We start from the raw sequence: 12,152 nt of genomic DNA, 5'->3' as shown, positions 1-12,152 counted from the left end.
TAAACACCCATTTCTTAAATGTACTTTCACATGACACAATACCCCTCAATGTCATCTCTATCAGGTCCCCTCTCAACCTTCACCGCTCCAAAGAAAAGAGACCCAGGCTGTCCAATCTCTCCTCAACTCTCAGACCCTCCAGCCCAGGCAGTATCCTGGTAGATCCCCTCTGCACTCTCTCCATTGCAGTCACATCCTTCCTATAATGTGGTGACCAGAACTGTACACAGTACTGTAGTTGTGGCCCAATCAGTGTTTTATACAGTTCCTGCATGATCTCCCTGTCTTGTATTCTACGCCTTGGCTAATAAAGATAAGTATCCCATATGCCTTATCACAGAAGGAGATGTGAGGAAAGGGAGACCATGGGTGTTCACCATTCCATATTCTATCGTGGAACATAACGGGATCAGACCATTCAACCTTTTGGGTCGCTTCCACTCACACAAGGTGCAAGGACATTTCTCCTGAGCTAGTGCCCCATGATCCAAGTTGTCCTGTGTTATTATTATGGTAGCATTGTGGTTAGCACAATTGCTTCACAGCTCCAGGGTCCCAGGCTCGATTCCTGGCTTGGGTCACTGTCTGTGTGGAGTCTGCACATAGTCCCCGTGTGTGCGTGGGTTTCCTCCGGGTGCTCCGGTTTCCTCCCACAGTCCAAAGATGTGCAGGTTAGGTGGATTGGCCATGCTAAATTGCCCTTGGTGTCCAAAATTTCCCTTAGTGTTGGGTGGGGTTACTGGGTTATGGGGATAGGGTGGAGGTGTGGACCTTGGGTAGGGTGCTCTTTCCAAGAGCTGGTGCGGAATCGATGGGCCGAATGGCCTCCTGCACTGTAAATTATATGATATATGATTATTAATCCTCACATCCACCAACTCTGATGGATATCAGCGCAGCTGAGTTTTCCTTGGACTATGTGTTTTCTGTATCTCAGCAGTTCAGGTGACAGAAAGGTGACTTTGATATAAAATTAAATGGAAGCTATTTGGGACTGAGAGTTGTAGTCACCATTTTACGCAGAGGGTTGTGAGACTGGAATACCTGACTACAGAACAACTGAAGCAGAGAACATAGAACATAAAACATACAGTGCAGAAGGTGGCCATAAATAGATAGATATAATTTACAGTGCAGAAGGAGGCCATTTGGCCCAATGAGTCTGCACCGGCTCTTGGAAAGAGCACCCTACCCTAGCCCACACCCCCGCCCTATCCCCATAACCCAGTAACCCCACCCAACACTAAGGGCAATTTTGGACACGAAGGGCAATTTAGCATGGCCAATCCACCTAACCTGCACATCTTTGGACTGAGAGGGGAAACCGGAGCACCCGGAGGTAACCCACGCAGACACGGGGAGAACATGCAGACTCCACACAGACTGACCCAAGCCGGGAATCAAACCTGGGACTCTGGCACTGTGAAGTCACAGTGCTAGCCACTTGTACTACCGTGCTGCCCAAACATGCCAACATTAGTGTTACTAGATTAGATAGATGACTGAAGGAAACGTGAATAGGGATTAAGGAATACTGGAACAATGCGAGTACGTGGAATTAGGATGGCCACTCAAGATACAGCACAATGGACTGATTGGACTGAAAAGCCTATTTCAGTAAATCTATAACAGTGAGGACATTAATTCTTGATGCAGTGGTACTGGAAAATTGGCTGGAAATCCAGTTTTTGTTGGGCTGAATGACCTGATTTTGTCACGGTGTCTGTCTAATTCTACATGTTACAACAAGGGAAATTCTGGATGAAAATAAAAACAGAAAACTCTGAAAATACTCAAGTGGTTCAAGCAGTGACTGTGAAGACAGAAACAGAGTTAATGTTTTCAGGTTGATGCCTTTTCACTAAAGTTGTGAGAAGTTGGAGATGTAATAGGTTTAAAGTGAATACAGAAGCAGAGAAAGAGGGAGCGAGGGAAGAAGATAAAGGAAGAGTGTTTCTCCTCCATCCTGATTTAGCTGTTCCTAGACAATGTCTGTTCTATTTTTTGCACTCCTGCCCTTCCCTCCTCGAGCCGCAGATACATAGCAGATAGGAGCAGGATGAGGCCTTTTGGCCATTCAAGCCTGCTCCGCCATTTATCACGATCTTGGCTGATCATCCAACTCAATAATCTAATCCTGCTTTCTCCACATACCCTTTGATCCCATTCTCCCCAAGTGCTATATCCAGCCGCCTCTTGAATATATTCAATGTTTTAGCATCACTTAGTGTGCTAATGAATTCCACAGGCTCACCATTCTTTGGGTGAAGAAATGTCTCCTCATCTCTGTCCGAAATGGTTTACCCTGAATCCTCAGATTGTGACCCTTTGGTTCTGGACACACCCATCATTGGTAACATCTTCCCTGCATCTACCCTGTCTAGTCCTGTTAGAATTTTATAAGTCTCTATGAGATCCCTCCTCATTCTTCTGAACTCCAGCGAGAACAATCCTAACCTAGTCAATCTCTCCTCAAATGACAGTTCCACCATCTCTGGAATCAGTCTGGTAAACCTTCGCTGCACTCCCTCCAGAGCAAGAACATCCTTTCTCAGAAAAGGAGACCAAAACTGCACATAATACTCCAAGTGTGGCCTTTCCAAGGCACTGTACAATTGCAGCAACACATCCCTGCTTCTGTATTCAAAACCTCGCAATGAAGGCCAACATACCATTAGCCTTCTTTACCGCCTGCTGCACCTGCATGCTTACCTTCAGTGACTGGTGCACAAGGATTCCCAGGTCCCGCTGCACACTCCCCTCTCCCAATTTACAACCATTCAGGTAGTAATCTGCCTTCCTGTTTTTGCTTCCAAAGTGAATAACCTCACACTTTTCCAAATTATACTGCATCTTCACACTTATCCAAATTATCCTGTATGATAAGGTCCCCCTCGTCCACACTTCTACTCCATCAGTCCCACTCAATGGAACATGATAATTCTAATTTACATTCATTTGAATGTGATTAATGGGCAGGAAGCCAGATTTATGACCTCCTCAGGGGCTCCCAATGCGACCCTCCAGAAGTCACCCGGTCTTGACAAGTGGGGACCTGGCGCCATGGACCCTTTGTACTGGTGTGTTTCCTAGAAATAATAATCTTTATTAGTGTTACGAGTAGGATTCCATTGCAATGATGTTACTGTGAAAACCCCCTAGTTGCCACTCAATGGTGCCTCTTCGGATACACGGAGGGAGAATTCAAAATGCCCAATTCACCTAAGAAGCTCATCTTTTGAGACTTGTGGGAGGAAAATGGAGCACCCAGAGGAAACCCACGGGAAAACGTGCAGACTCTGCACAGACAGTGACCCAAGCTTGGAATCAGACCCAGGTCCCTGACATTGTGCAGCAGCAGTGCTAACTACTGTGCTACCCTGCTGCCAAGCGAGTGCCTGTTCTTTCTAGGAAGCTCTTCAGAATACAGAAATAACCTCTTTGAAAAATCTGAGGTTAGAAAGAACGCCTGCTCAAACGAGAAAGCACTTCAGAGTTAATGTACTGCGAAGAGCTATAAAAACAAACTAAGCTACATCCTCCATTGACGTAGCCTGGACCTGTAAATCAAGAAACTAGTAAAAAGTAACGGACTGTGAAATTGAATCTAAACAATGCAGTTCAAGGCTTTCAGGCTTCACAGCATGCACAGAGGTTTGAAAAAGTTTTTATTTTCTTTTTACTTTTTTTTATAAATTTAGAGTCACAATTATTATATTTTTTTACAGTTAAGGGGCAATTTAACGTGACCAATCCACCTAACCTGCACATCTTAGGGTTGTGGGGGTGAAACCCATGCAGACACTGGAGAATGTGCAAACTCCACATGGACAGTGACCCTGGGCCAGGATTTCCAGTGCTAACCAATGCACCACGTGCCGCCAAGGGCTGAAAAAGTTAAAGGGGAATGAAATTGAATGGGAAAGAAGCATTTCAAAGGTTTCCAACACATCAAAGGGAAAATTAACCTTCAACTGATAGATATTTAATATTGGTATGCTGGGGGAGACATCAAAGAGTTTCAAGGCTACAAGGGAAGACCTGTCACATGACGCCCATTCTGGGAAATACCCCTGACATGAGGCCTTCCATCCCAGCCCAAGTCTTTTCTCTCCCCCTCTTTCCCCCCCCCCCCCCCCCCCCAAACACACACACACACACACACACACACACACACACACACATCCTCCCGAAGGACCCTCCTTGGCATCCTGGGGGTAAGTGCCACCTTGCCAAGGGATGGAGCATGAAGGAGGTTACAAAGGGTGACACTGAGGAGGGGTTCTAAAGGGAGAGTGCATTTGGCGAACCCATGACGGGGTGTCGCACTTTAGGGCGGGGGGGGGGGGGGCTGTGCCAGCGCTTGGGCCGGGAGGAGCTGCAATATTATTCTGAGAGTGGAGTGGCCTTTAAAATTGGTACCCCGATCTCTTGAGGAGTGGGACCTGTTGGCGAGTTCAGACCCTCTCAAGACCAGCACAAAACCCGCCTCTGTTCAGGTAAGTGCCATTGAATCCCACCTGAGTAGCACTGCCTGTGCCAACAGGAAACTGTTTTCGCCCTGGCAGCAGCACTTAGAGTGAATTTGGGAGCATCATGCCCCCTATAATACACCGATTTCCCATAATATAGTAGGTGAGTCAGCGCCAAAATTGGCAGCTCATTGACCATTTAAAAAATATCAAAGAGCTTGCTAATAAGCCAATTGACCTTGGCCTATGCCATAATGTGGTTGGTCAGGGGAGCAAGAGTGGGGAGTCTACCATCTGAGGTGAAAAGGAAGAGGGGCATAATCTTTTGGGTAGGCTGGTGTGCCCACCCGCATCAGGGGTATCTTTGTATTCCAGAAGCCCTCTTCCGCCTCCACTGCCCTAGGGTGCCAAACACCTCTCCACACAAAATGAATCCTGGACTTGTCCAGGTCCTTCACTATCCATTGCTCTTGACGAAGCTGCCAGCAGTACCTACTACCGAGTTCCCATCCTGCTGTGAGTTCATGAGGGTGGGACACCCTCCCACAGAAGGGCAGACGTCCCACACTGATGGATTAGACTGGCAGCAGTGTGTATCGCAGCAGGATGGCTTTTTTAAAGTCAATCATTTGTAACAGGAAGTGTATGGGGGGGGGATTATGTCAGAGAATTATAACAATCCTGGAAAATTCACCTAGTTAACTTTGGTTTTGTCTTCACAGATACTGCCTGACCTGAGTATTTCCAGTAATTCTAGTATTTAATATGGCCAGATTTCCAGCATCCATTGTAATTTGCTAAATGCTGTGTCAATCTCTGTGAACTAACTTATTTTCATGATGACGGCAATTAATGAATTCTCTCTTACCTTTTGCACCAACTTTCTATAGAAAATATTCAGTGAACCTGGAAGGTTGCCCCTAGCAACAATCACAAAACTGCGTGAGTGGAGCAGGGCTAAAATTGACGGTCAGATTTGATTTGCTTGGCTCAGTTCTGGAATACTTAATACCTCAGGACCTTGAAGACTTCATAACATTCCTCAATCGGAGAACAGGGCTGAATTTACCAGTTAGCTCCCCTCTTGACATTGAGCTAAATAGAAGCTGTATATATATATCACTTTTCAAAGAATTGTCTGGCTCCTCTGTACATACTGTGAAATCGGATGCATCAACATGAACCGCAGCAACATATGACATTGTTGTTTCAGATTTAGAACAGGATTATTAAATGAAGGATTGTTTGTGCATTCAGATTGGTTTTGGTCAATTCACAATCTTACTCATTAATTTTATTTACTTTCTTTCATTTGAAAAATGAGTCAAGAGTTTAATTCTACGGGGGTTTTGAATTAATTAAAATCTCACTTTTAATTTCTATCTGTTATACATTAAATAGAATTATTTAATTACTCACCAAATGGGGAATTTCCACCATGATTTTTGATATCAGTAATATTTGATCAGGTGAAATTAAATTGGGCCTGCAGGATATCCAGTCTCTCACCCAGTGATGGACGGACTCCGATTCCGCTCTGGGTATAGTGACACTCCAGTACAGGCCACCCAGTGATGGACGGACTCCGATTCCGCTCTGGGTATAGTGACACTCCAGTACAGGCCACCCAGTGATGGACGGACTCCGATTCCGCTCTGGGTATAGTGACACTTCAGTACAGGCCACCCAGTCATGGACGGACTCCGATTCCGCTCTGGGTATAGTGACACTCCAGTACAGGCCACCCAGTCATGGACGGACTCCAACTCCGCTCTGGGTATAGTGACACTCCAGTACAGGCTCCAGTCTCGCATCCAGTGATGGACGGACTCCGATTGCACCCAATGACAGATGGACTCTGGCTGTGCTCTGGGTTCGGTGATGCTCTGGTATAGATGAATGTATTGCTGCTTCATTTACAGAATGGCTTTGTGCTGTGCCTCGCTTCCCTGGCACTTTGATGCTGCAAAAAGCAATAATCAAAAGTTGGCACTTTTATTAAAAGAGCTTGATGTAGTCATTGATCAATTTATATAAGATTGCAGTATTTATGAAAGTTTGTAAATCTAGATTATTTATCAATAAATATGGTTACATGTATTTAAAAATCTGTCTAATTCCGTGCAAAGAATGGAATAAAGAACAAAATTAAACAAAAGCCGAAGGGCAGAATTCTCCCAGGCCGTCTACGGAGACGCTTGCCGGAACCAAAAAATCAGAAGCCTACTGGCATAAAGTCACGTTGCAGTTCCCCCAGGCCATGTTAATGGTGATTCGGTCTTCCCACTGGCTGGCGGTATGAATGCCAGTTGCATCTCATGAATGCTCATAAAAACAGCTGCCTGCCGGCATCCCATCAGGCTTTCAAATTTTGCATGAAATTATGTTAATCTAAAACTGCATTAATAATGAGCGCCATGTGAAAGATGGTCCTCGGTTAGCTGGAGACTACGGGGTGAGTGCAATAAAGCCTTTCTACTGGGACCTCCGGGTGTGACCATGGAGTGAGTGGTCACATACAAGGCAGCTCCTGCTTAAAGTCACAAAAAGAGCTCTTTTTACCCAATACTGGGTGGAATTTTGATGAAAAGGCTTAGGTGAATGTTGGAGGAGTAGTTTTGCCCAGGAGTAGTACGTCTGCTGGTTACCAGACCTGGCAAAAAACAGTGAGCGATTTGGCTGAAAAGTTGGAGCAAACTTGTACTGTACAACCAGCCAGTTAACACATGCAGACAGGGGAACGGCTGATGCAAGCTGGAAGGCACCAATTGGATGAGCTGATGGCTTTTATCAAGGCAAAATTCCATCAACAGGAAGGAAATGCATGGGGATCGCGCAAAGGCCATAGAAGAAGCTGTGGCACCCCTGAAGAGTTCTCTGGAACGGGTGGAGAGGTGTTTGGAGGTGCAGGGGGTCACCGATTCAGGAGATCGAAGGAGTGATCTTGGACCACAGTAATCATATAGTGTCTCTGGAGGTAGAGGTGGCGCTCCTAGGGGGGCTGTGTAAAACGTTGAGGGCAAAGGTGGAGAAGCAGGAGAATACCTCGAAGGTAGAACCTCCGAATAGTGGGCCTGCCTGAAGAAGTGGAAGGTGTGAGTGCAGTGAGGTACGTCTCAAAGATGCTGGCGGGGCTGGTGGCAGAAGGGGTGCTAGATAAGGTATAGTGGACTGAGCGCATGGGTCACTGAGGCAGAAGTCTAGAGCGGGTGGTGACCATGAGATTCCATAAATTTGTGGAGGAAGAGAAAATTCTGCGATAGGCCAGGGAAAAATCGTACCTGTGACTGGGAGGGGGTAACATCCGAATCTATCAGGATATCGGAGCCACAATGGTAAAGTGGTGGGAAGGTTTCAACAAGGCCAAGGCGGTGCTGTACCGGCGGCAGATCAGGTTTGGGGTGCTCTACCCGGTGGAATTATGGGTGACGTTCGGAGAGCCGGGAGTATTATTTCGACACCCCAGAAGCACCTGAAGACTTCATTAAGGAACATAAACTGAGGGAGAACTGAGCGGACAATGCTTGGGAACCGGGGTGCTGCCACTTTGTAATGGTCGGGAACATATTTCAATTGGGTGTAGGGATTGGGGAATTTTCGTCTTTTTTTTGGCTGTTTAATGTTCAGATTGTAAGGAGTTGGAGGGATGGAAAGTTTGTGGGGATGGAAGTTCCAATCCTCCCCTCCCCCGCTCCTGTTTTCTGGGAATGTTTGTCTTTAACATGTTTGTTTTTGGAAAAGGCTGCCTGGAGTTCAGGAGAAGTCCTTGTTTGGGTGGGGGAGGGTAAGGTCAGTCGGGAGCCTTCCTCCTTGAGCTGAGGAGTGGGGGAGGGGGGTGAGGGAGAGGGTTATCATTGGAAGGTGCCTTTGGGCAGGTGCGGCCACGCTAGCAGGTTATGCTGGTGAACGGAAATGAGGCAGTGGGGGAGTAGGCCAAGAGGGGTGACCGGGGGGAGGGGGAAAGGGGGAGGGACGTTGCTGCGACATGAGAGATGACACGGTCGGGGTGGAGAAAGGGGCCATTTGGGGTGGGTTAGGTATAGGGTGGAATTAAGGGGGCAGGAGTTAAGTAGGGAAGATGATGGATGGTAAGAGGGGATTTTAGGCATAAAGGCTGGTAACATGGAACGTTCGGGGACTGAACGGGCCAGTTAAAAGGTCATGGGTGTTCACACACCTCAGGAGCTTGAGTGCAGGTGGTTTTTCTGCAGGAGATGCACCTCCGTGTGAAGGACCAGGTTAGGTTAAGGAAGGGGTGAGTCGGGCAGACTTTTCACTTGGGGTTTGATTCGAAATCGAGCCGAGTGGTGATTTTAATGAGCAAAAAAAATGGGATTTGTGAGTGTGAAGGAGGTGAGGGATCCAGGTGGGAGATATGTGATTGTGAGTGGGGTATTGGAAGGGGCACCGGTAGTGTTGGTAAATGTGTATGCCCCAAATTGGGATGATGTGGGTTTTATGAGGGGGTTGCTGGCAGCAATCCTGGAGTTGGTCACGCACCAGTTGATCATGGGAGGAGATTTAAACTGTGTCCTGGAGTCAAGGGTGGAAAGATCGAGCCCCAGGTCGATGGATAGGGTACGAATGGTGAGGGAGATGGGGGAGGGGGGGTTTATGGAGAGGTTGGGTATGGTGAATCCATGGCGCTTTCAGAACCCAGGAGGAAATGAGCATTCCTTCTTTTCACATCCATAAGGTGTATTCGAGGATTGACTACTTTGTAGTGAGTCGGGAGATTTTGTTTGAGGTGGAGGGGGCAGAGTATGTGGGGATAGTTATCTCGGACCATGGGCCCCACTGGCTGGAGATTCAGTTTAGAGTAGAACGAGAGCAGAGGCCGGGGTGGAAGTTTGACTCGGGGGTTGTTGGTGGATGGAGGTTTTTGTGATAAGGTGCGGGCAGCGGGCAGCGATTAGGGATTATGTGGACGTCAATCAGAATGGGGAGGTGTTTGGTGGGCATATTTTGGGAAGCACTGAAGGCAGTAGTCGGGAGAAATTATTTTGTTTACGGCTCATGCAGCTAAGGAAAGGAGGGTGGAATATGAACATAGAACATACAGTGCAGAAGGAGGCCTGCACCGACCCACTTAAGCCCTCACTTCCACCGTAACCCAATAACCCCTCCTAACCTTTTGGTCACTAAGGGCAATTTATCATGGCCAATCCACCTAACCTGCACGTCTTTGGACTGTGCGAGGAAACCGGAGCACCCGGAGGAAACTCACGCAGACACGGGGAGAACGTGCAGACTCCACACAGACAGTGACCCAGCAGGGAATCGAACCTGGGACCCTGGCGCTGTGAAGCCACAGTGCTAACCACTTGTGCTACCGTGCTGCCCATTTTTTCAATTAAACCCTTTTTTGAGATATACATGGGAATGACTGTCTAGTGTGTGAGATAGTGGAGGTGGACAGGGAATATTCGAGGGTGCCCACTATGGAGGGATTGGCGATGAGGAAAAGGTTGCAGGGGTGCTTTGACAGGCTGACAATGGGGAGGGCCGTAGGGCAAAAGGGATGCAATATGAGTATGGGGAGAAGGCGAGCCACATGCTGGCACACCAGCTGCCGAGGCAGGCTGCGTCCAGGGAAATATTGTAGATACGGACTGGGGCTGCGGATGTGGTGTCAGAGCCAGGGACGATAAATGAGACGTTTAGGGAGTACTACCAGGGACTTTGCGAGGCAGACCCAGGAGGAGAGGAGGAGGACATGGGGCGATTTCCGGACGAGCTGTAATTTCCCCAGGTGAAGGAAGCAAAGAGGCAGGCGTTGGAGGAACCCCTGGGGCTCAGGGAAGTGCTGGATAGTATCAGGGGTATGAAGTCGGTGAAGGCCCCTGGGCTGGAAGGGTACCTGGTGAAATTTTATAAGAAATTTGTGACGAACCTGACACCACATCTGTTGGGGACGTTTAATGAAGCACTGGAGAAGGGGGAGTTGCCGGAGACAATGAAGCAGGAAGTAATCACACTAATCCCAAGAAAGGGGGAGGACCCGGTGGAATTTGGGTTGTTTAGGCCCATATCACTATTGAACACGTATGTGACAGTATTGGCTAAGTTGTTGGCGGGGGGGATAAAGGACTATGTCCCGGGGGTGGTTGCAGAAGATCAAACAGCCTTTGTGAAGGGCAGGCAGCTCGGGCGTAATATAAAGCGGCCGTTGAATCTGGTGATGAATCTGTCAGGGGCTCTGGTACCAGACGTGGTGATGTCCATGGACGCGGAGAAGGCATTTGATTGGGTGGACTGGCGGTAATTGTTCGAGGTTTTGGGAAAGTTTGGGTTTGGGCCGAGATTTGTGGCATGGGTGCTGTTGCTGTATGTAACACCAAGGGCGATGGTGAGGACGAATGATATGAGCTCATAAAGCTTTGACTTGCACAGGGGTACAGGGCAGGGGTGCCCACTGTAGCCATTGCTGTTTGCACTAGCCATAGAGCTGTTGGTGATGGCTCTCAGGGGGTCAAAGAACAAAGAAAATTACAGCACAGGAACAGGCCCTTTGGCCCTCCCAGCCTGCGCCGATCCAGATCCTTTATCTAAACCTGTTGCCTATTTTCCAAGGTCTACTTCTCTCTGTTCCCCACCCGTTCATATCTCTGTCCAGATGCATCTTAAATGATGCTATCATACCCGCCTCTAAAGAACAAAGAAAATTACAGCACAGGAACAATTACAGCACAGGAACAGCAGAGTGGCGGGGGATTACGAGGGGACAGAGGGAACATTGGGTGTCGCTCTATGCTGATGACCACTTGCTGTGTGTTTTGAATCCGTAGGAGAGTATGGGAAGGATTATCGGCCTGCTGGGGAGGGTTGGAGGGTTCTCTGGATACAAACTGAATGTAGGGAAAAACAAGGTATTCCCGGTGAATTAAATGGGACAGCAGGCTAATTTAGGGGGCATGCCATTTACGGTAGCGAGGGATAGGTTCAGGTATTGAACAGAAGGACCAGGAGTAAGCTATATGGCCCCTCGAGCCTGCTCCGCCATTCAATGAGATCATGGCTGATCTTTTGTGAACTCAGCTCCACTTTCCCACCCGAACACCATAACCCTTTATTGCTTTATTCTTCAAAAAACTATCTATCTTTATCTTAAAAACATTTAATGAAGGAGCCTCAACTGCTTCACTGGGCAAGGAATTCCATAGATTCACAACTCTTTGGGTGAAGAAATTCCTCCTAAACTCAGTCCTAAATCTACTTCCCCTTATTTTGAGGCTATGCCCCCTAGTTCTGCTTTCACCCACCAGTGGAAACAACCTGCCCGCATCTATCCTATCTATTCCCTTCATAATTTTATATGTTTCTATAAGATCCCCCCCCTCATCCTTCTAAATTCCAACGAGAACAGTCCCAGTCTACTCAACATCTCCTTGTAATGCAACCCCTTCAGCTCTGGGATTAACCTAGTGAATCTCCTCTGCACACCTTCGAGCGCCAGTATGTCCTTTCTCAGGGAAGGAGACCAAAACTGAACACAATACTCCAGGTGTGGCCTTCACTAACACCTTATACAATTGCAGCATAACTTACCTCGTCTTAAACTCCATCCCTCTAGCAATGAAGGACAAAATTCCATTCGCTTTCTTAATCACTTGTTGCACCTGTAAACCAACTTTTTGCGACTCGTGCACGAGCACACCCAGGTCTCTCTGCACAGCAGCA

General features: G+C 47.6%; 1 protein-coding gene across 1 annotated transcript in view; it reads left to right on the top strand.

Annotated features, from left to right (window-relative positions):
- Window positions 1-6,572, top strand: part of LOC119969306 (growth hormone-regulated TBC protein 1-A-like) — a 99,985-nt gene extending 93,413 nt beyond the window's left edge. The window contains exon 8 of the mRNA XM_038802758.1: window positions 5,363-6,572. Within this exon, the coding sequence (XP_038658686.1) occupies window positions 5,363-5,452 (90 nt within the window). The 3' untranslated portion in view covers window positions 5,453-6,572. The remainder of the gene's footprint in view (window positions 1-5,362) is intronic.
- The last annotated feature ends 5,580 nt before the right edge of the window (window positions 6,573-12,152 follow it).

The sequence above is a fragment of the Scyliorhinus canicula genome, chromosome 7, assembly GCF_902713615.1.
Source record: "Scyliorhinus canicula chromosome 7, sScyCan1.1, whole genome shotgun sequence".
In the NCBI taxonomy this organism is placed as follows: Eukaryota; Metazoa; Chordata; class Chondrichthyes; order Carcharhiniformes; family Scyliorhinidae; genus Scyliorhinus; species Scyliorhinus canicula.
Note: the sequence above shows the minus strand (reverse complement) of the source record. Positions and strands in the feature narration are given on the sequence as shown.